At 49.2% G+C, this 19638-nt stretch overlaps 1 protein-coding gene across 1 annotated transcript in view; it reads left to right on the forward strand.

Annotated features, from left to right (window-relative positions):
* Nucleotides 1–15238: 15238 nt before the first annotated feature.
* The window catches only part of NKAIN1 (sodium/potassium transporting ATPase interacting 1), a 60932-nt gene continuing 56532 nt past the window's right edge, over nt 15239–19638 (forward strand). Inside the window, exon 1 of the mRNA XM_028836837.2 lies at nt 15239–15641. Coding sequence (XP_028692670.1) covers nt 15588–15641 — 54 coding nt within the window. The 5' untranslated portion in view covers nt 15239–15587. The remainder of the gene's footprint in view (nt 15642–19638) is intronic.

Below are 19638 nucleotides of genomic sequence, written 5' to 3' on the forward strand. Positions count from 1 at the left end.
GGCTCACGCCTGTAATCCCAGCACTTTGGGAGGCCGAGGTGGGCGGATCACAAGGTCAGGAGATCAAGACCATCCTGGCTAACATGGTGAAACCCTGTCTCTACTAAAAATACAAAAAAATTCACAGAGTGTGGTGGCTGATGCCTGTAATCCCAGCTACTCGGGAGGCTGAGGCAGGAGAATGGTGGGAACCCGGGAGTGGAGCTTGCAGTGAGCCGAGATCGCGCCACTGCACTCCAGCCTGGGCGACAGAGTGAGACTCCATCTCAAAAAAAAAAAAAATTAAAATAAATAAATCAGAATCTCTGAGGTTGACATCAAGTTTTAAAGCTTCCTTAGGTGATTCCAGTGTGCAGTCAAGGCTGAGAACACCGGTGCTGGCCATCGCTAGAACTAGAATCAGGGCTGGGCGCGGTGGCTCAAGCCTGTAATCCCAGCACTTTGGGAGGCCGAGACAGGCGGATCACGAGGTCAGGAGATCAAGACCATCCTGGCTAACACGGTGAAATCCCGTCTCTACTAAAAGTACAAAAAACTAGCCGGGCGAGGTGGCAGGCGCCTGTAATCCCAGCTACTCGGGAGGCTGAGGCAGGAGAATGGCGGGAACCCGGGAGGCAGAGCTTGCAGTGAGCTGAGATCCGGCCACTGCACTCCAGCCTGGGCGACAGAGCGAGACTTCGTCTCAAAAAAAAAAAAAAAAAAAAAAAAAGAACTAGAGTCAGGAGGGCAGCATAAAGCCAAGTTAACTTCTCCTTCAAGAAATTTTGGGGGAGTATTCAGTAGTCTTGTGTTTTAGCAAGCCATCTGGGTGATTCTGGTGCAAGTTTGAGAACCACTGTTCTACAGGCTCGGAAAGTTTTAATCTTTCCTAGTGGAGTGCCAGAGCCTTGTCCTGTTTACTTATTAATAGTTGTCCTTGGCCGGGCATGGTGGCTCACGCCTATAATCCTAGCACTTTGGGAGGCTGAGGTGGGCAGATCACCTGAGGTGAGGAGTTTGAGACCACCCTGACCAACATGGAGAAACCCCATCTCAACTAAAAATACAAAATTAGCCAGGCATGGTGGCAGATGCCTGTAATCCCAGCTACTTGAGAGGCTGAGGCAGGAGAATTGCTTGAACTGGGAGGCAAAGGTTGCAGTGAACTGAGATCATGCCATTGCACTCCAGCCTGGGCAACAAGAGTGAAACTCTGTGTCAAAAAAAAAAAAAAAAAAAAAATTGTCCTTGGCCAGGCCTGGTGGCTCACACCTGTAATCCTACTACTTTGCAAGGCCAAAGTGGGAGGATCTCGTGAGCCCAGGAGTTCAAGACCAGCCTGGGCAACAAAGCGAGACCACCCCCCGCTGCCACCCATCTCTACAAAAAAATTTTTTTAAAAATTGGCTGAACGTGGTGGCATGTACCTGTAGCCCCAGCTGCTTGGGAGCTGAGGTGGGAGAATCACTTGAGCCCAGGAGGTTGAGGTTGTAGTGACCCGTGTTTGCGCTACTGCACTCCAGCCTGGATGACAGAACGAGACCCTGTCTCAAAAAAAAATTTTTTTTAATAAATTTTACCTTGAATCTGTGATCCTCCAACTTTTTACTTTAAAATTTTTCAAATATAGGCTAGGCTTGGTGGCTCAGGCCTGTAATCCCAGCACTTTGGGAGACTGAGGCGGGCGGATCACGAGGTCAGGAGATCGAGACCACGGTGAAACCCTGTCTCCCTAAAAATACAAAAATTAGCTGGGCGTGGGGGCAGGCGCCTATAGTCCCAGCTACTCGGGAGGCTCAGGCAGGAGAATGGCGTGAACCCAGGAGGCGGAGCTTGCAGTGAGCCGAGATCGCACCACTGCACTCCAGCCTGGGTGACAGAGCGAGACTCCGTCTCAAAAGAAAATTTTTTTTCAAACATAAAAATTGAAAGATTAATATACTGAACATCTGTATGCCATCTAGATTCAATAATTCAAAATCTTTGCACTGTCACACACATGTACATACACACATACATATTTGACTTTCACTGGCCATTGAAAGTAAGATGCAGACATCCTCCATAATTAGTTTCTTTTCTTTTTCTTTCTTTTTTTTTTTTTTTTTTTGAGACAGAGTCTTTCTCTGTCACCAGGCTGGAGTGCAGTGGCACAATCTTGGCTCGTTGCAACCTCCGCCTCCCAGGTTCAAGCGATTTCCCTGCCTCAGCCTCCCAAGTAGATGGGACTACAGGCATGTGCCACCATGCCCAGCTAATTTTTTGTATTTTAGTAGAGATGGGGTTTCACCATGTTGGCCAGAACAGTCTTGATCTTCTGATATCGTGATCCGTCCACCTCAGCCTCCCAAAGTGCTGGGATTACAGGTGTAAGCCACCACACCCGACCCTAATTTTCATTTTTTTAAAGATGGGGTCTTGCTTTGTTGCCCAGACTGGACTTGACCTCTTGAGATCAAGCAAGTCTCCCGTCTCAACCTCCTTAGTCCTGAGGCTACAGGTGAACACCACCACACTGAGCTCAAACATCATAATTCTTTACTCCCAAATATTCTTAAATTAATATATATTATATATTTTTTATATATATATATTCCAGTAATCATCTCCTAGGAATGTTCTCCATTACCATACCTCAGAAGATTAAAAACTATTTCCTAATACCATCTAATGATCATACCAGCACCAAAAATGTCTTTTAGCTATTTTTCAATCAAGGATAATCAAGTTTTATATTTTGGCTATTCTTTCTAGTGTCTCAATCTAGAACAGTCTTACCTTTTTTCCCAGTGAAATTGACTATTTAAAGGTATGTGGGCTGGGCGCGGTGGCTCACGCCTGTAATCCTAGCACTTTGGGAGGCCAAGGCAGGTGGATCATTTGAGGTCAGGAGTTCGTGACCAGCCTGGCCAACATGGTGAAACCCCGTCTCTACTAAAAATACAAAAATTAGACAGGCATGGTGGCGTGCACCTGTAATCCCAGCTACTCGGGAGGCTGAGGCAGGAGAATCACTTGCGCCTGGAAGGCGGAGGTTGCTGTGAGCCAAGATCATGCCACTGCACTCTGGTGGGGGAGAGAGTAAGACTCTGTCTCAAAAAATAAATAAAATTTAAAATGTATGTGGTTTTGTATGTTGCTTCATAATATTGTTGTGCTTGTTTTATGTTGATAATTTTATTTTTCTGAGACAGAGTCTTACTGTGTTGCCCAGGCTGGAGTGCAGTGGTGGGATCGTGGCTCACTGCAGCCTCTACATCTTGGGCTCAAGTGATCCTCCCACCTCAGCCTCCCAAGCAGCTAGGACTACAGGCACATGCCACGACACCTGGCCAATTTTTCATTTATTTTTTGTAGTAACAGGGTCTCCAGATGTTGCCCAGGTTGGCCTCAAACCCTGGGGCTCAAGCAGTCCACCCACCCCAGCCTCCCAAAGTGCTGGCATTACAGGCATGAGTGACCATGCCCAGCCAATAAATGTTTTAAATGACTTAGCACCAACTAAAATGGACACTTCAGGAAGATTTACTATCTACATTTATCCTATGCTTTGTGTCTTCTCACGTACTTTTTAGACCAGTTATCAATTCAAATACAATCTAATACATGCGGTCAAAGGCATACCTGCAAAGGAGGCAATGCGTAGGGAGGAGTTAGGAGCAATCCTCCTGCCTCAGCCTCCTGAGTAGCTGGGACTACAGGTGTGCATTACCACACCCAGGTAATTTTTGTATTTTTAGTAAAAACAGAGTTTTGCCATGTTGCATGGGCTGGTCTCGAACTCCTGACCTCAAATGATCCGCCCACCTCAGCCTCCCAAGATGCTGGGATTACAGGTGTGAGCCACTGCGTCCAGCCTAGGTGAATTGTAAAGGAGGATCAGAAACTGTGGAGAAGGGAGGGAGCTGGGAGTGTGGGTAGGGGCCATCTAGATAGTGGAATAAACATGGACAACACCACAGATTTACAAATCTGGTGTGTTCAAAAAAAAGCGTATGTGGTGACAGCATGTTGGGGGAGTAACAGATGAGTAGGAGCCTTGGACAGTGATGGAGCCAAATTACGAAAGGCCTGGAAAGCCAAGTTGGCAGCTTTGGCTTCGTCCTATGGAAAGGGAGCCACCAGAGGCTTCTTGGTATTCTGCACAAGAAGTCAACCACACTTGGCCGGGCGCGGTGGCTCAAGCCTGTAATCCCAGCACTTTGGGAGGCCGAGGCGGGCGGATCACAAGGTCAGGAGATCGAGACCACAGTCTCTACTAAAAATACAAAAAATACAAAAAATTAGCCGGGCGCGGTGGCGGGCGCCTGTAGTCCCAGCTACTCAGGAGGCTGAGGCAGGAGAATGGCGGGAACCCGGGAGGCGGAGCTTGCAGTGAGCCGAGATCGCGCCACTGCACTCCAGCCTGGGCAACAGCGTGAGACTCCGTCTCAAAAAAAAAAAAAAAAAAGAAGTCAGCCACACCTAAGGATGCCTTTGGTTCTGGGTGTGCTCTTAGGAAGTCATTGTGGGGAACAGTTGTAGGAATTAGGGAAGAAGACAGGTAAGATCACTGCCTTAAACAGCAAAAGCTGCCTTGGAAAAGAGAGGAAACACTCTTATTCTGGGATGCCTCAAAGTGCAGAGCCAAGATAAAGTGAATCATAAGAAGGCAGATTTATACTGAACAAAGAAAGAGCAAGAGGCCAGGAATGGTGGCTCACGCCTGTAATCCCAACACTTTGGGAGGCCTAGGCGGGCGGATCACCTGAGGTCAGGAGTTCAAGACCAGCCCGGCCAACATGGTGAAACCCCGTCTCTACTAAAAATACAAAAATTAGCCGGGCATGGTGGCATATGCCTGTAATCCCAGATACTCGAGAGGCTGAGGCAGGAAAATCGCTTAAACTCAGGAGGCGGAGGTTGCAGTGAGCCAAGATCGGGCCACTGCACTCCAGGCTGGGTGACAGGATGAGACTGTCTCAAAAATAACAACCAAAAAAAAGAAGGAGCAACCATCAGAGCTGTTCCCAGAATGGTAGGGAGTTCCTGATCTCTGGAGGTATGCAGGCAGAAGCTGGGTGACCATTAGACAGGAATTCCTGTCAGATCGATTCAGAGGATTAGAGTAACTCATCAGAATCCCTGGGGAGTATATTAAAAACACCCATAACCAGGTCCCACCTCCACAGATTTTGTTTGAGGTGGGCTGGTGTGGAGCCCTGATTCAGATGCAGGTGGTCTGTACACTAACATTTGGGAACTGCTCCATTTAGAAGTCCTTCCAGTTTAGCCAGGCACGGTGGCTCACGCATGTGATTCCAGCACTCTGGGAGATTGATGCAGGCAGATCACTTGAAGCCAGAAGTTCGTGACCAGCCTGGCCAACATGACAAAACCCCATCTCCACTAAAAATTCAAAAAAAATCAGCCGGGTGTGGTGGTACATGCCTGTAATCCTAGCCACTCGGGAGACTGAAGCACAAGAATGGCTCGAACCCAGGAGGCAGAGGTTGCAGTGAGCTGAGATCACGCCACTGCACACTGCACTCCAGCCTGGGCAACAGAGTGAGACCCTGTCTCAAAAAAAAAAAAAAAAATAGTCCCTCCAGCTCTACTGTTCTGTGATTTTAAGATGACAATTTTCCTCAGACTTGAAGATGGTAATCTTAGGATCCTAAGAACTGTTGGCTGAGAAGAGACACCTGGATGAGGCCCTATGGAAAATGACAAGGAGTGGGGAGCAGCAGGGAGTTGAGAACCTCATCAGGGCATTTGGGATGTGCTAGAGGGGCCAGGCTTGAGCTGACTCCATCTGTCTTCCTATCCTAGTTGGTCCCTAGACAACCCCAGTGCAGCATAATGACTCAACACAGTAAGGGGCCAATCAGAGAGAAGGCCTCTAGCCATCTCTCCTTGTCCCCAGCTCAATTGGCCTGAGGGCAGGCTTGTACTGAAAACCCACATGGTTTCCAAAGGCTGGTGGAAAGGGAGATTTGTCTTGGCTGTCAAGAGATTCTATGCTAAAGACTGGACCCCACAGCCCAGACAAGAAGAGTAAATTTTCACTGGGCACGGTAGCTCATGCCTGTAATCCCAGCACTTTGGGAGGCCAAGATGGGTGGATCACCTGAGGTCAGGAGTTCGAGACCAGCCTGGCCAACATGGAGAAACCCCGCCTCTACTAAAAGTACAAAAATTAGGCCAGTGCAGTGGCTCACATCTCTAATCCCAGCACTTTGGGAGGCCTCGGCGGGCGGATCACAAGGTCAAGAGTTCAAGACCAGCCTGGACAACATGGTAAAACCCCATCTCTACTAAAAATCCAAAGAATTAGCTGGGCGCTCACCTGTAGTCCCAGCTATTTGGGAGGCTGAGGCTGAGGCAGGAAAATCACTTGAACCTGGGAGGTGGAGGTTGCGGTGACCCGAGATCGCTCCACTGTACTCCAGCCTGGGCAACATGCGAGACTCCATCTCAAAAAATATATATACAAAAATTAGCTGGGAGTGGTGGCTGATGCCTGTAATCCCAGTTACTCAGGAGGCTGAGGCAGGAGAATCGCTTGAACCCGGGAGGTGGAGGTTGTGGTGAGCCGAGATCACACCATGGCACTCCAGCCTGGGCGACAAGAGCAAAACTCCATCTCAAAAAAAACAAAAACAAAAAAAAAGAGTAAATTTTCTACAAGCTTTACTGCCTTCAGAACTGTTTAGGATTTCCTGCCCTAGATCCCTAGATGCTGCCCATTCATGTACACCCTGTCGTAACCCCTAACCTCTTCCCTTTATCTTGACCATGCTTTTTGATTAGATATTTTGTTTCTCCTTTTTTTTTTTTTTTTTTGAGGCGGAGTCTCACTCTGTCACCCAGGCTGGTGCTATCTCGGCTCACCACAACTCCACCTCCTGGGTTCGAGTGATTCTCCTGCTGTGTAGCCTCCCGAGTAGCTGGGATTACAGGCATGCACGACCACGCCCAGCTCATTTTTGTATTTTTTAGTAGAGATGGGGTTTCACCATATTGGACAGGCTAGTCTCAAACTCTTGACCTTGTGATCCACCTGCCTCGGCCTCCCAAAGTGCTGGGATTACAGGAGTGAACCTCCACACCTGGCCTGTTTTTCCTTTTAGTATTTGCTCTGGAGGTGAGATTTGGAAGATAATAGAAAGTAACTTACAATAATGGCAGTAAGGAGGCAAGAAGAAGTAAAAAGTGTGGGCAGAAGTTGAAGAAAAGAGGGGTCATAGTTCCTGAAAAAGTATGGGCAGAAGTTAGACACTTCTGCCATGCAAGGTGGCTCACATCAGTAATCCCAGCACTTTGCGAGGCCAATGCAGATGGATGGCTTGAGCCCAAGAGTTCTGAGACCAGCCTGGGCAACATGGTAAGACCCCGTATCTATTTAAAAAAAAAAAAAAAAAAAAAAGAAGAAGAAGGAGAAGACAGAAGAAGAAGGAGGAGGAGGAGGAGGAGGAGAAGACGACGAAGAAGTTAGACACTTGTGTGTCTGCACATCTTTTCCTGTTTGTCAACCTATATTTCAGGCATCATCTTTTCTCTGAAATTTTTCATTACTGCCTAATCCCAAGCAAAGTTAATCATTTCTTCCACTATTCTGTTTATGTACCTCATAGACACTATTACAATCTATGTATTGCTTATAACTCTGTTTATATGTTTTGCCTCTCCAACAGGCCTAAGAGTCACAGACTCAGATGCCAGTAGGGACCAGAGAGGAAAAACAACTGGTGAAGCTGCTGAGTTTAAGACAGTGATCGGTGGGCAATGCCACACTGTTGGCCACTGTACTAACCTCAGGTTTTCTTCCCAGGGTTTTCTTGGGCACACCTGTGCTATTCATCTTTGCTTCCGAAGCTCCTAACACAATACCTGGCACAGTAACCAAACTTAAGTGACCCAGAAGTGTTGAAATCCAGCTCTGCCCCTAAGGTGCTATGTAACTGTAAAGAACTCACTCAGCATCTCTGCCCTTCAGGTTCTCCCTTTCTTTCTCTCTCCCCTCTTCAAAAAAAGGCACCTTGAAGATCATCTAGGCCAGTGGATTTTCTACTTTGTTCATTAGAGACCTTGGACTGAGGAGCTGATTTTGGAGGCCTTCACAGGAGGCAAGGGCACATTGAGAGAACAGGTTGCTAGTCCTCTTTCCTTATACAATCAGACAAGTTCTACTTTCTTCTGTTTTAGAAATGTATGCTTTCTTTTGAAGAAAAGGGTCTACTGTTAAAAAAGAAAAGTTTGAAAATATAAGGAATGGTATAGGCAAAGTAGTTCTGCCTGGGATCAAATCCTATTCTATGACTTCCTTGTTATACGACCCTGGGCAAGTGATCTAACCTCAGTTTCCTTATCTAGAAAATGGAGATGATGATAATACCACCTCCCTCAAAGGATTGTAGTGAGGTTTAATGAGTTAATACATAGAAATTGTGCCTGGCACATCGTTTTTGTTTTGGGGGTTTTTTTTTAGGCAGTGTCTTGCTCTGTCACCCAGGCTGGAGTATAGTGCCACAGTCATGGCTCATTGCAGCCTCAAACCCCTGGGTTCAAGTGATCCTCCCACCTTAGCCTCCCAAGTAGTTGGAACTAAAGCATGCACCACCACACCTGACTAATTTTTTTAATGATTTTTTTGTAGACAGGGTCTTGCTACATTGCTCAGGCTGATCTCGAACTCCTGGGCTCAAGCAATCCTCCCACCTCAGCCTCCCAAAGTGTTGAGATTACAGGCATGAGCCAGCACACCGGCCTGGCACATAGTTCTTGATAAGTGTTGGCTACAGAGGTATAATACAAAAACGTATTTGGTCTTTGTCCCTGGATCTTGGCACAGAATTCCTAAAACTCTGGGAATTCCCTGAGCAATAGGAGTGTTTTTTGTTATTCATAAGTCCCTTTCTATCACACTTGAGTTTACCCTAATGAGATGACTTAGGGAGAGCCACTAGATCTAGGGATGGGACTAGTCACCCGAAAGACCAAGTGATGAGAAGGTTGGAAATTTCAGTCCCACCGACTGACCTCTGGGAATGGGGGGTGGTGCTGAAGATTGAGCTATATGAAAACTCTTGAACAGTGAGATTCAGAGAGCTCCTGGGTTGGTGAATGCAACCACAGGCCAGGAGGGTGGCGCTCACTGACTCTGCAGGGACAGAAACTCCTGCACTTGGGACTCTTCTGGACCTCACCCTGTGTACTACTTCATCTGGCTGCTCATTAGAATCCTTTATAATAAAACCACAAACGTAAATAAAATGCCTTCCTGAATCCTGTGAGCCATTCTAGCAAACTATTAGAACTGAGGAGGGGATCGCGGGGACCCCCAATTTATACCCAGTTTATCAGCAGTATAGGTGGGTGGCCAGAGACTTGTGACTGGCATCTGAAGTAGGAGCAGTCTTGAAGAACTAAGTCCTTAACCTGTGGGGTCTACACCAACCCCTAACAGCTAGTGTCAGAATTGAACTGGATTGCTGGCCACCCAGTTGGTGTGAAGAATTTGGCTGATGTCAGAAAACATCCCAGAGGCTGTAATTAGTGAGCATGTTCAGTCCTCTAACTTGAAAGCAGGGGAAATTATTAGGTTTAACAACTCAGCTATCTTATAATTGAACTTTCTCAGAAGCCTTTAGTGTTTTAACCCACAGAGAGACTAATGGTGGAAGACTGAAACACTGACAAGCCTTGGTTTAGGGCAGGGGAGAAACTTCTAAATCCCCTAGAAATCTGATCACCTCAGCAGAACCTACCATGCTTCTCTCGGGACTGACCATGCCTCTGTCTTCTCGCTCAGGAAGTGAGGGTATATTCTGAATCATCTCTCTTCTTTATTTCCAAATCCTGCTTCATTCTCCCCACAGCATTTCCTTGGCCCAAGGGTTAGACATCCTTCAAGGTGAATATTGATGTCATCCCCAGCTCCTAGCCCCTCCAACTTCTTGCCAAAGATGTCTCTATCTGTTCCTACAGTTAGGCTACCTTCCTCCGTAGAACCTTGACTTCCAGGTGGTAAAGAGGGCACAAGATATGCTGGACACTGAAGCAGGAGCGACAGGAGTGCTGGGTGTGCAATCAGTCATTCGCTGCACATTTGCTGATTCCTGCCCTGATCCTAGCCCTGTAGGATGTAGAGATAATTTATGATGTAGTTGTTTAAGAGTAGAAGTATGAGAGGGCATCCTGTGTGCGTGAATTTATCAGGGCAGCACTTGCAGGAATGAGCCAGGGGCAGAGGTTAGTTCTACTGAGTTCAGACAGGCCATCCCCAGTCCCATAGGACAGACTTATGAGTGAGTCAACGAGGCCTTGGAATAGAGGGTTACAGGCATGACATGATATAGTCAAGAGCTGACAGGGGTGGTCAGAGCCCCAGTGGAATCCATTGGTACTATAGGGATTAAATGAGATAATGTATGTAGAAACTTGGCTCAGAGTAAGCACTCAATAAATGGTAGCTATTATTGTTTTTTGTTATTGAGGTTTTGTTTTGTTTTTTTTTGAGACGAAGTCTCGCTATGTCGCCCAGGCTGGAGTGCAGTGGCATGATCTTGGCTCACTGCAAGCTCCACCTCCTGGGTTCACGCCATTCTCCTGCCTCAGCCTCCCAAGTAGCTGGGACTATAGGCGCCCGCCACCATGCCAGGCTAATTTTTTGTATTTTCAGTAGAGTCGGGGTTTCACTGTGTTAGCCAGGATGGTCTTGATCTACTGACCTTGTGATCCGCCCGCCTCGGCCTCCCATTGCATTGTTAGCCTCACAGAGGCAACTGGCAGAGATTATATCTGGAAGAGGCCCAGCAGAAGATCCGGTAGAGAACGTTACATCTGGGCTGAGCCTTTGTGGAGGTGGTTCTATTCTTTTGTGGGAAATGGACTCTTTGGAGAACCTGACGAAAGCTGTGCCTCTCCCCAGAAAAAGACACAGCTGCTCACATGATGCTTTGCATATTATTTCAGGGACTTAACAGACTCCTGGAAGCCTGTCTAGTCACGGAACCTGGTTGGACACAGCTGTTATTTGCCAAGCACGGCTGAGAAAATTTCCTGCTGTTCTGCCGGGCACTGTGGCTCACACCTGTAATCCCAGCAATTTGGGAGGCCAAGGCAGGGGGATCGCTTGAGCCCAGGAGTTTGAGACCAGCCTGGGCAACATGGTGAAACCCTGTCTCTACAAAAAATTCAAAAATTAGCCAGACATGGTGGTACATGCCTGTAGTCCCAGCTCCTCGTGAGGCTGAGGTGGGAAGATCAAATGAGCCTGGGAGGTCAAGGCTGCACTGAGTTGTGATCCAGCCATTGCACTCCAGCCTGGGCGACAGAGCGAGACCCTGTCTCAAAAAAAGAAAAAGAAAAAAAGTTCCCACCTTTATCTTAGCTTATTGATCCAAGTGAAAACCTCAGCACACATAGTATATTCAACTGTGGGAATATCCTGTGTCTTTTAAAATACAAAGTGGTATCCTGCAGAATGGGTGGAAGAGGGAGACCTGTGAAGAGACCCATCTTTTTTTTTTTTTTTAAAGCAGAGTTTTGCTGTTGTCACCCAGGCTGAAATGCAGTGGCGCGATCTCGGCTCAGTGCAACCTCCGCCTCCTGTGTTCAAGTGATTTCTCCTGCCTCAGCCTCCTGAGTAGCTGGGACTACAGGTGCCCGCCACCACATCCAGCTAATTTTTTGTATTTTTGGTAGAGACAGGGTTTCATCATGTTGGCCAGGCTGGTCTCAAACTCCTGACCTCAGGTGATACACCCGACTCAGCCTCCCAAAGTGCAGGGATTGCAGGTGTGAGCCACCACACCCGGCCAAAGAGACCCATCTTAAAGTCCAGAGAGAAGACACAACTGGCTTCATGGACATGCTACCTCTGCAGTCACACAGGACCCTGCCTGTTTTTTTTTTTTGTTCTTTGTTTTTTTGAAACAGTTTCACTCTGTCACCCAGGCTGGAGTGTAGTGGCACAATCTCAGCTCACTGCAACCTCCACCTCCTGGGTTCAAGCAATTCTCATGCCTCAACCTCCTGAGTAGCTGGGATTGCAGGTGCATGTCACCATGCCCAGCTAATTTTTGTATTTTTTTTTAATTTTTATTTTTTATTTTTTGTTTTGTTTTGTTTTGTTTTTTTGAGATGGAGTCTCGCTCTGTCGCCCAGGCTGGAGTGCAGTGGCCGGATCTCAGCTCACTACAAGCTCCGCCTCCCGGGTTCACGCCATTCTCCTGCCTCAGCCTCCCTTGTAGCTGGGACTGCAGGCGCCCGCCACCTTGCCTGGCTAGTTTTTTGTATTTTTTAATAGAGATGGGGTTTCACCTTGTTAGCCAGGATGGTCTCGATCTCCTGACCTTGTGATCCACCCGTCTCGGACTCCCAAAGTGCTGGGATTACAGGCTTGAGCCACCGTGCCCCGCCTAATTTTTATTTTTTGAGATGGAGTCTCACTCTGTCACCAGGCTTGAGTGCAATGGGGTGATCTCAGCTCACTGCAATCTCCGTGTTCTGGGTTCAAGTGATTCCCCTGCCTCAACCTCCCCAATAGTTGGGATTACTGGCACGCACCACCATGCCTGGCTAATTTTTTGTATTTTAGTACAGACAGGGTTTCACCATGTTGGACAGGATGATCTTGATCTCTTGACCTCATGATCTGCCCGCCTTGGCCTCCCAAAGTGCTGGGATTACAGGTGTAAACCACCGTGCCTGGCCTAATTTTTGTATTTTTAGTAGAGATGGGGTTTTGCCATGTTGGCTAGGTTGATCTTGAACTCCTGACATTAAGTGATCTGCCCACCTCGGCCTCCCAAAGTCCTGGGATTATAGGGTAAGCCACAGCGCCCGGCGCCCTGCATGTTCTTGATTTCATGCTCTGCTGTGTTGCCATCTTGAAATTCTTATTTATTTATGTATTTATTTAGATGAAGTTTTGCCCTTGTTGCCCAGGCTGGAGTGCAGTGGCGCGATCTCAGCTCACCGCAACCTCTGCCTTCTAGGTTCAAGCGATTCTCCCACTTCAGCCTCCCGAGTAACTGGCAATTACAGGCATATGCCACCAGGCCTGGCTAATTTTTTTTTGTATGTTTAATAGAGACAGGGTTTTTCCATGTTGGTCAGGCTGGTCTTGAACACCTGACCTCGTGATCCGCCTGTCTCGGCCTCCCAAAGTGCTGGGATTACAGGCATGAGCCACTGCGTCTGGCCAAAATTCTTAATTTTTTTTGTCTTTTTTTTTTTTTTTTTTTCCTTTTTGTGGAGAACGGGGTCTCGCTGTATTACCCAGGCAGGTCTCGAACTCCTGGGCTCAAGCTATCCTCCCGTCTCTGCCTCCCTGAGAGCTGGGATTACAGGCGTGAGCCACCACGCCCGGCGAAATTCTTAATTTTTAAACAAGAAGTCCTGCATCTTCATTTTGCACTGGGCCCCCCAAACTATATAGCCAGTCCTGGAAGAAAACAGTGACACATTTATTTGCATGCTTACTATGTGAGCAGCAAACAAGTGACAACTGGAACTGGGACCCAGGCCGTTTGGGTCCAAAACCATGGGTCCTAACCTACATCTTACCGTACTTCCTGTCTCTTGAATCAAGAGGGCTGGTGAGAGTGGAGAGGAAGGGAAAGAATAAGAACCTTCTGTTTCTCCCACCAGAACACTCTTCACGCCCCTGCCTCGCCTTCCTTCCTATTGTCCTGTCAGTATCAGTGTCATTTCCTCAAAGAGGTGTTTCCTGGTCCCCAAACCTAAATTATGCCCCTCTCATTCTCTCTTTTCTCCCTTAGTATTTTATTTATTTGTGTATTTATTATTTTTTTAAACAGAGTTTCACTTTTGTCGCCCAGGCTAGAGTGCAATAGCATGGTCTTGGCTCACTGCAACCTCCGCCTCCCAGGTTCAAGCGATTCTCCTGCCTCAACCTCCTGAGTAGCTGGGATTACAGGTGCCTGGATAATTTTTGTATTCTAGTAGAGACGGAGTTTCACCACGTTGGCCAGGCTGGTCTCAAACTCCTGACTTCAGGTGATCCACTCACTTTTGGGAGGCCGATCTCCACTCAGGTGGAGGTTGCAGTGAGCTGATTCGGCCTCCCAAAGTGCTGAAATTACAGGTGTGAGCCACCGTGCCCGTCTCTTCTGTAATATTCTTTAGAGCATCAGAACTTTGTGTACTTATTTGTATATTTCCTTGTTTTAATGACAATCCCTCACTAAACTGTGTGCTCAATGAGGGCAGAAATTTTGTTGGGTTTTATTCCCTTACCCCAGCAGAGAACTTGGCACATAGTGGGTATTTCATAAATGTTAGTTGGAAAGTACAGTTTATAGAATGTAATGACAGATCAGATGAAATTGTAGGGAAGCCTGGAGGATGACCTAGGAAATTCCACTTGGGTGATGCTAATTGCCAAGGTGAATATAGGAAGTTAGGAGTGGGACAGGAATGATTATGTGGATTTGAGATGTGTCCAGTTCAATGGCTTTTGGGGGTGGCTTGGAGAAGGCAATATTCTGCTGGGAAACTTCTGACTCTCTCCTTACTCCAGCCCAGGGTAGGGGCTCCCTACCACCTCCTGGGCAGATCTGTGCCATCACTGGCGTGCTCTTGGGAGCTTATCTGTTCCCTAGGCAGTGAAGCTCTACGGGATCTGGAACAGTGCTGCAGGTCTCATCTCTGGCTCGCAGGGCCCCCAGGAGTGTGTATGCAGTCAGGGCTCAATAAATGCCAGTAGAAGGAAAGAGGGAAGGTGGAAAATGTGGCCAGGCACTCAGGGGAGAGGCTGGGGTGAGGAGCAGATCTGGGAACGGAAATAGAACTGGAAGTCCAAGTTGGAACCCTGGAGCCCTAGAGACAGGGTGGACAGAAAAGTGCTCCAAGCCAGAAGGCCAGGCACAGGGCTAAGCGCTTTATTCACAGGACTGCATTTCCTCTTCATATCTACACTAAGGAGGCATAATCATTCCTACTTTGTTCACGAGAAAACAGGTCCAGAGAGGTGACGTGATTTGCCCAAGGTCACACAGCGAGTGAGCAGCAACCTCTGGATTTGACTCAGGACTGTCCTCCCCTAAGCCCGCACGCACTCTTCCACTTCACTCCCTGCCTCTCCAACCCTCCACCTCCCTATCCCTCTCCCCTCCCCTCCCGCGGCTGCCCCGCCCCACCCCTCCAGTGCCGTCCCCCACCACCCCCACCCCCTCCCAGTCTGTGGCGGTGGCTGAGCCACGTGGTGGGGCAGGGAAGCCGCGGCCGACGAGAGCCCGGGCGGCTGCCCCAGCTGGGCAGTGCTGCTCTGCGCTGCGCCGCGCTCGGGCCCCGCTCTCCTTTCTCCGCGCTCCCCGCCAGCCGCCCCGGGGCAAGAGGCGCGCCTGACAGACTGCCCGCCAGACAAAGGAGGCGCGGCTCGGCGGAGCCAGCGCGCGGGCGGACGGACCATGGACTCGGAGCACGGGCGGCCGGCCCCAGCCCTGGGGACCCGACACTCCCGGGCCCGGCCCTAGGCTCCCGGCCCCGCCGCCCGGCGCGCCCAGCTGGGAGGACGCGGAGCCCGCGCGGCGCGAGCAGGCGGCGGCCGCGGAGCAAGAGGGGCGCCGCGGCGGGCGGCCCGCGCAGCCCCCGGAGCCATGGGCAAGTGCAGCGGGCGCTGCACGCTGGTCGCCTTCTGCTGCCTGCAGCTGGTAAGCGCCGCGCGCCCAGGCAGTCGGGGCAGGGTGGGGCGCGGCGGGGCGCGGTCCCAGGGCGTGCGGGTGGGGTTGCGTGTGTCTCTGTGTGTGTGTCTGGTGCGTGTGCCCGGGCGGGGGGTGGTCTGGAGTCTCGGAGCGGTCGGGTGGAGCCTGCTCCCGCTGGCCGGGCTGTCTCTTTGTGTGCGCTTCTCGCTGCTGTGCCCGGCGCTCCTCGGGTCCCTAAGTGCGTCCTGTGCGCGAGTCCCTGGCCCGCCCGCACTGTACAAGTGGCCTCCTGTTGGGGGATGCACTGTGGGACTGTGGCTCTCTGGGACTGGGGGTGTGTCTGAGGCTGATCTGTGGATCTGTTGAAGTCCTGCTGTGTGTTTCCCTCTGGATCCCTCGTTTGCATGGGTCTCTCCCTTCCTCTGGGTCTCTGCCTCTGATCACCAACCCTATGTGAGCGTTTCTCACAAAGTCTCTGCTCCCGCGTGTGTCTCTCTGGGCTTCTCTTTGGTGTGTCTCTAGATCGCTGACCATTTCTGGTCCATGTTCATCTGTGTTCTGGGATCTTAGACTCCAAGAACTCTCCAATCCTTTGTGCTGTTTCTGCCTCCCTTCACCTTCCTGACCAGGCGGTCCTGGGAATGGAGAGCCACCTCCCTGGAGAGGGTCACCAGGAGCTGTGAGATCCTGGGCCAGCCTGACCCAGCCTGGACCACACTTCCTGCTTTGGTCTGGCCACTGTGGCCATGGGGGTTCCATCAGTCATCAGTTCCACCCACCAGAGCAACTCCTCTGCCGGGGACAGCATCAGGGGGGTGGGGGCACTTGGGTGCTCCAGGGAGGACCAGAATATCGGAGGACACTGTGCCTAGCCCCAGCATAGGGAACTCGGGTTCTTGTCTCAGGGAGCAGTGACTGTAGTGGACTAGAAGAAACAGCCTTGCCCTTCAAATCAGGCCCTGGCAGGGGAATTTGGGAGGGTGGTTACGGAGAGGCAGGGGTCTCCTACCTACCCTAGAGCTGAGGTTGAACAACTAGGGAGGTTGAAGCTGTGCTTCTTCTCTAGGCAGAGGTGCATGGGGACCTCCATCGCCGAACCCAGGTCTGAGAGTGAGCATGGAGCAGCCTGAGCCCGCCTCATGCTGGACTGCTTGTTCTGGGTTTCCACTCTTGCCTGCATCCATCACACCCTCCCCACCACAGGAGCCAATGATAATGTAGAGTGAAGCTTTGAGCCTGGACATGCAGACCTCATTCGTCTTGCTTCTCTCTTCCTGGGGACACCAGCTTCAAACATGCCATCTACAGACCTGGCCTGGGCAGTGGTAGAAACAGCCCTAGCTCTGGAGATTGTAGCCCTGCTCCCAGCTGTGGGAGACTGGACAAGTGACTTCCCCGCACTGGCCGGCCTCAGTCTTCCTATCTGTAAAATGATTATCCCTGAGGATTGCAGAGGGGATTAATTAAGATCAGGTGGAATGGAGACTCCAGAAGGGCAGAGATTGTCTGTTTTTCTTTATCTACTTTGAGGAACATGAAATGCCAAGAAATGTTTAAACCTCTCAGAGGATTCTTCTGTGTTTGTTAATTTTTAAATTTTAAACTAGGGTTTTTTTAATTAGAAAAGTAATATACATATATTGTAAACATAAATAAATAAATACATAAACAGGACAGAAGATAAAAGTAAGTTTTCTAGGCCAGGCACCGTGGCTCATGCCTGTAACCCCAGCACTTTGGGAGGGTGAGGTGGGCAGATCACCTGAGGTCAGGAGTTTGAGACCAGCCTGGCCAACTTGACGAAACCCCATCTCTGCTAAAAATACAAAAATTAGTCGGGTATGGTGGCACGCATCTGTAATGCCAGCTACTCGAGAGGCTGAGACACAAGAATCACTTGAACCCGGGAGGCGGAGGTTGCAGTGAGATGAGATCACGCCGCTGCACTCCAGCCTGGACAACAGAGTGAAACGGTGTCTCAAAAAAAAGTTTTCTTCTCTCTGTAACTAGACCCCTCCCCAAAGGTGAACCTGTTAACAGTTTGTCCCGTGCTCATTCTCTGTTGGCAATGATAACAACGGTTAGCTTTGGAGAGCCCTTGACTAAGTGTCAGGTACTCTTGGAAGCACTTTTCCATGTATTAACTCATTTAATCATAACAGCCCTATGAAGTAACTTGTCCAGAATTCTACAGGAACTAGGATCCAGGCTTTGTTTTGGGGGTTTTGTTTTTGTTTTTGTTGGAGACATGGGCTCGCTCTGTCATCCAGGCCAGAGTGCAATGGTGCAATCATAGCTCACTACAGCCTCGACCTCCCAGTCTCAAACAATCCTCCCACCTCAGCCTCCCGAGTACCTGGGACTACAGGCGCATACCACCATGCCTAGCTAATTTTTTTGTTTTTTAGAGACAGGTCTCCCTCTGTTGCCCAGGCTGGTCTCGAACTCCTGTGGTCAAGCCATCCTCCCACCTCAGCCTCCCAAGTGCTGGGATCATAGGCATGAGCCAACACATCCAGCCAGGATTCAGGCTTTGAATCCAGGCAGTTGGCCAGGTCCTCTGTTGCCTTCTTAATTATAAAATAGGTAGTCTGGCCCTGGTAAGTCTGGGGCCCCATGGGAGGAGCTCATGGCTCTAGAGAGAAATGAAGGTGGTAGACAGTCTCTCCCTCCCACTTCCCTTCCTCCGTGGTTCTCCCTTGCTAAGCTAACCCCACTCTTCCACTTAGAGGATCTCACCAGCACTAGAGGCTTGAGTTAGATGAGACCTGGGTGGAATTCCGGTTCTCCCATGTCCCGGCTGGGTGGCGTTGGGCAGCTTGTGAAGGTTGCGCAAGATCATTTGCGGGAGGGACTTGAAAATTGCTCTCTTGGCTCTGTTGCACTATCTGGGCTGATTGCAGAGTGGGCCCTCCGGTTGTCACTAACCCCCAGGAGCCCCTAACTGCCTGACAGCTTCCATAATGTACCCCAGGAAGTTGGAATTCACCAGCCTGACGGGAGAAGGGAATCTTGGTTTTCTCATCCAAGGGACTGAGGAAAACATAGAGGCTGTTAAATATCTTTCAGCTGAAAACTTACGAGGAACTGTGTCATTTTTCTTTTTCAAATGGAGTTTAATCGTTACAATGAATCAGGCCAATCTGAAACACTCTTCCTCAGTTGGGATAGATGTGATTTGGAGCAGGTAGAGACTCTGCCTTTCAGATGGGTAAGTGTAGGATAGTAGTTAAGGCTCTGTAGTTTGACAGGACAGACCTGGCTTCTAGATCTGGTTCTGTCACTTCCTGGCTGTGCAATTTTGGGCAAGTTACTTACCCTTTCTGAGCCATAGTTTTGTCATCTGCTAAATAGAGAGAATATAAAACAGTTCCTAATCCTTAGGGTTGTTGTGAGGATTCAATCCACGTAATGAATTTAGTACTGTGCCAGGTACAGAGTGAGTACTCATTAAACTGTAGCTTATTGTTATTATCTTAATGATTCGTATCATGGGATGTGTCTGTGGTATTGTAGCCCAAACGTATCCAGGTGGCCCCCTGCACTGTCCTTTGTGGACTATCCTTTGTGGGAAGTAGCAGGTAGTTGGACACTGAGCTGAGAGGCAAAAGACCTGGATTCAAGCCCGGCTCTGCTTCTGACATCCTGAGGTTTTGCGCAAGTCTCTTCCCCACTCTAGGCTTTGGTTTTTCCATCTGTAAAATGGTAGGAATTATTGGTCTGGCTCGCTGGGATCCTGCCAGCTCTACTTGTCAGGAACTCAGGGTGATGCCTGGACTGTCATGTTTTGTTTATTTATTTTTTATTTTTTAGAGATAGGAGTCTCGCTGTGTTGTCCAGGCTGGAGTGCAGTGGCAATCATAACCCACTGCAGCCTCAAATTCCGGAGCTTAAGTGATCCTCCCACCTCAGCCTCTCAAATAGCTGTAGCCTCAAATTCCTCAGCTTAAGTGATCCTCCCACCTCAGCCTCTCAGATAGCTGGGACTACAATGCATGTCACCATA

This window comes from Macaca mulatta, chromosome 1 (genome assembly GCF_049350105.2).
Source record: "Macaca mulatta isolate MMU2019108-1 chromosome 1, T2T-MMU8v2.0, whole genome shotgun sequence".
NCBI lineage: Eukaryota > Metazoa > Chordata > Mammalia > Primates > Cercopithecidae > Macaca > Macaca mulatta.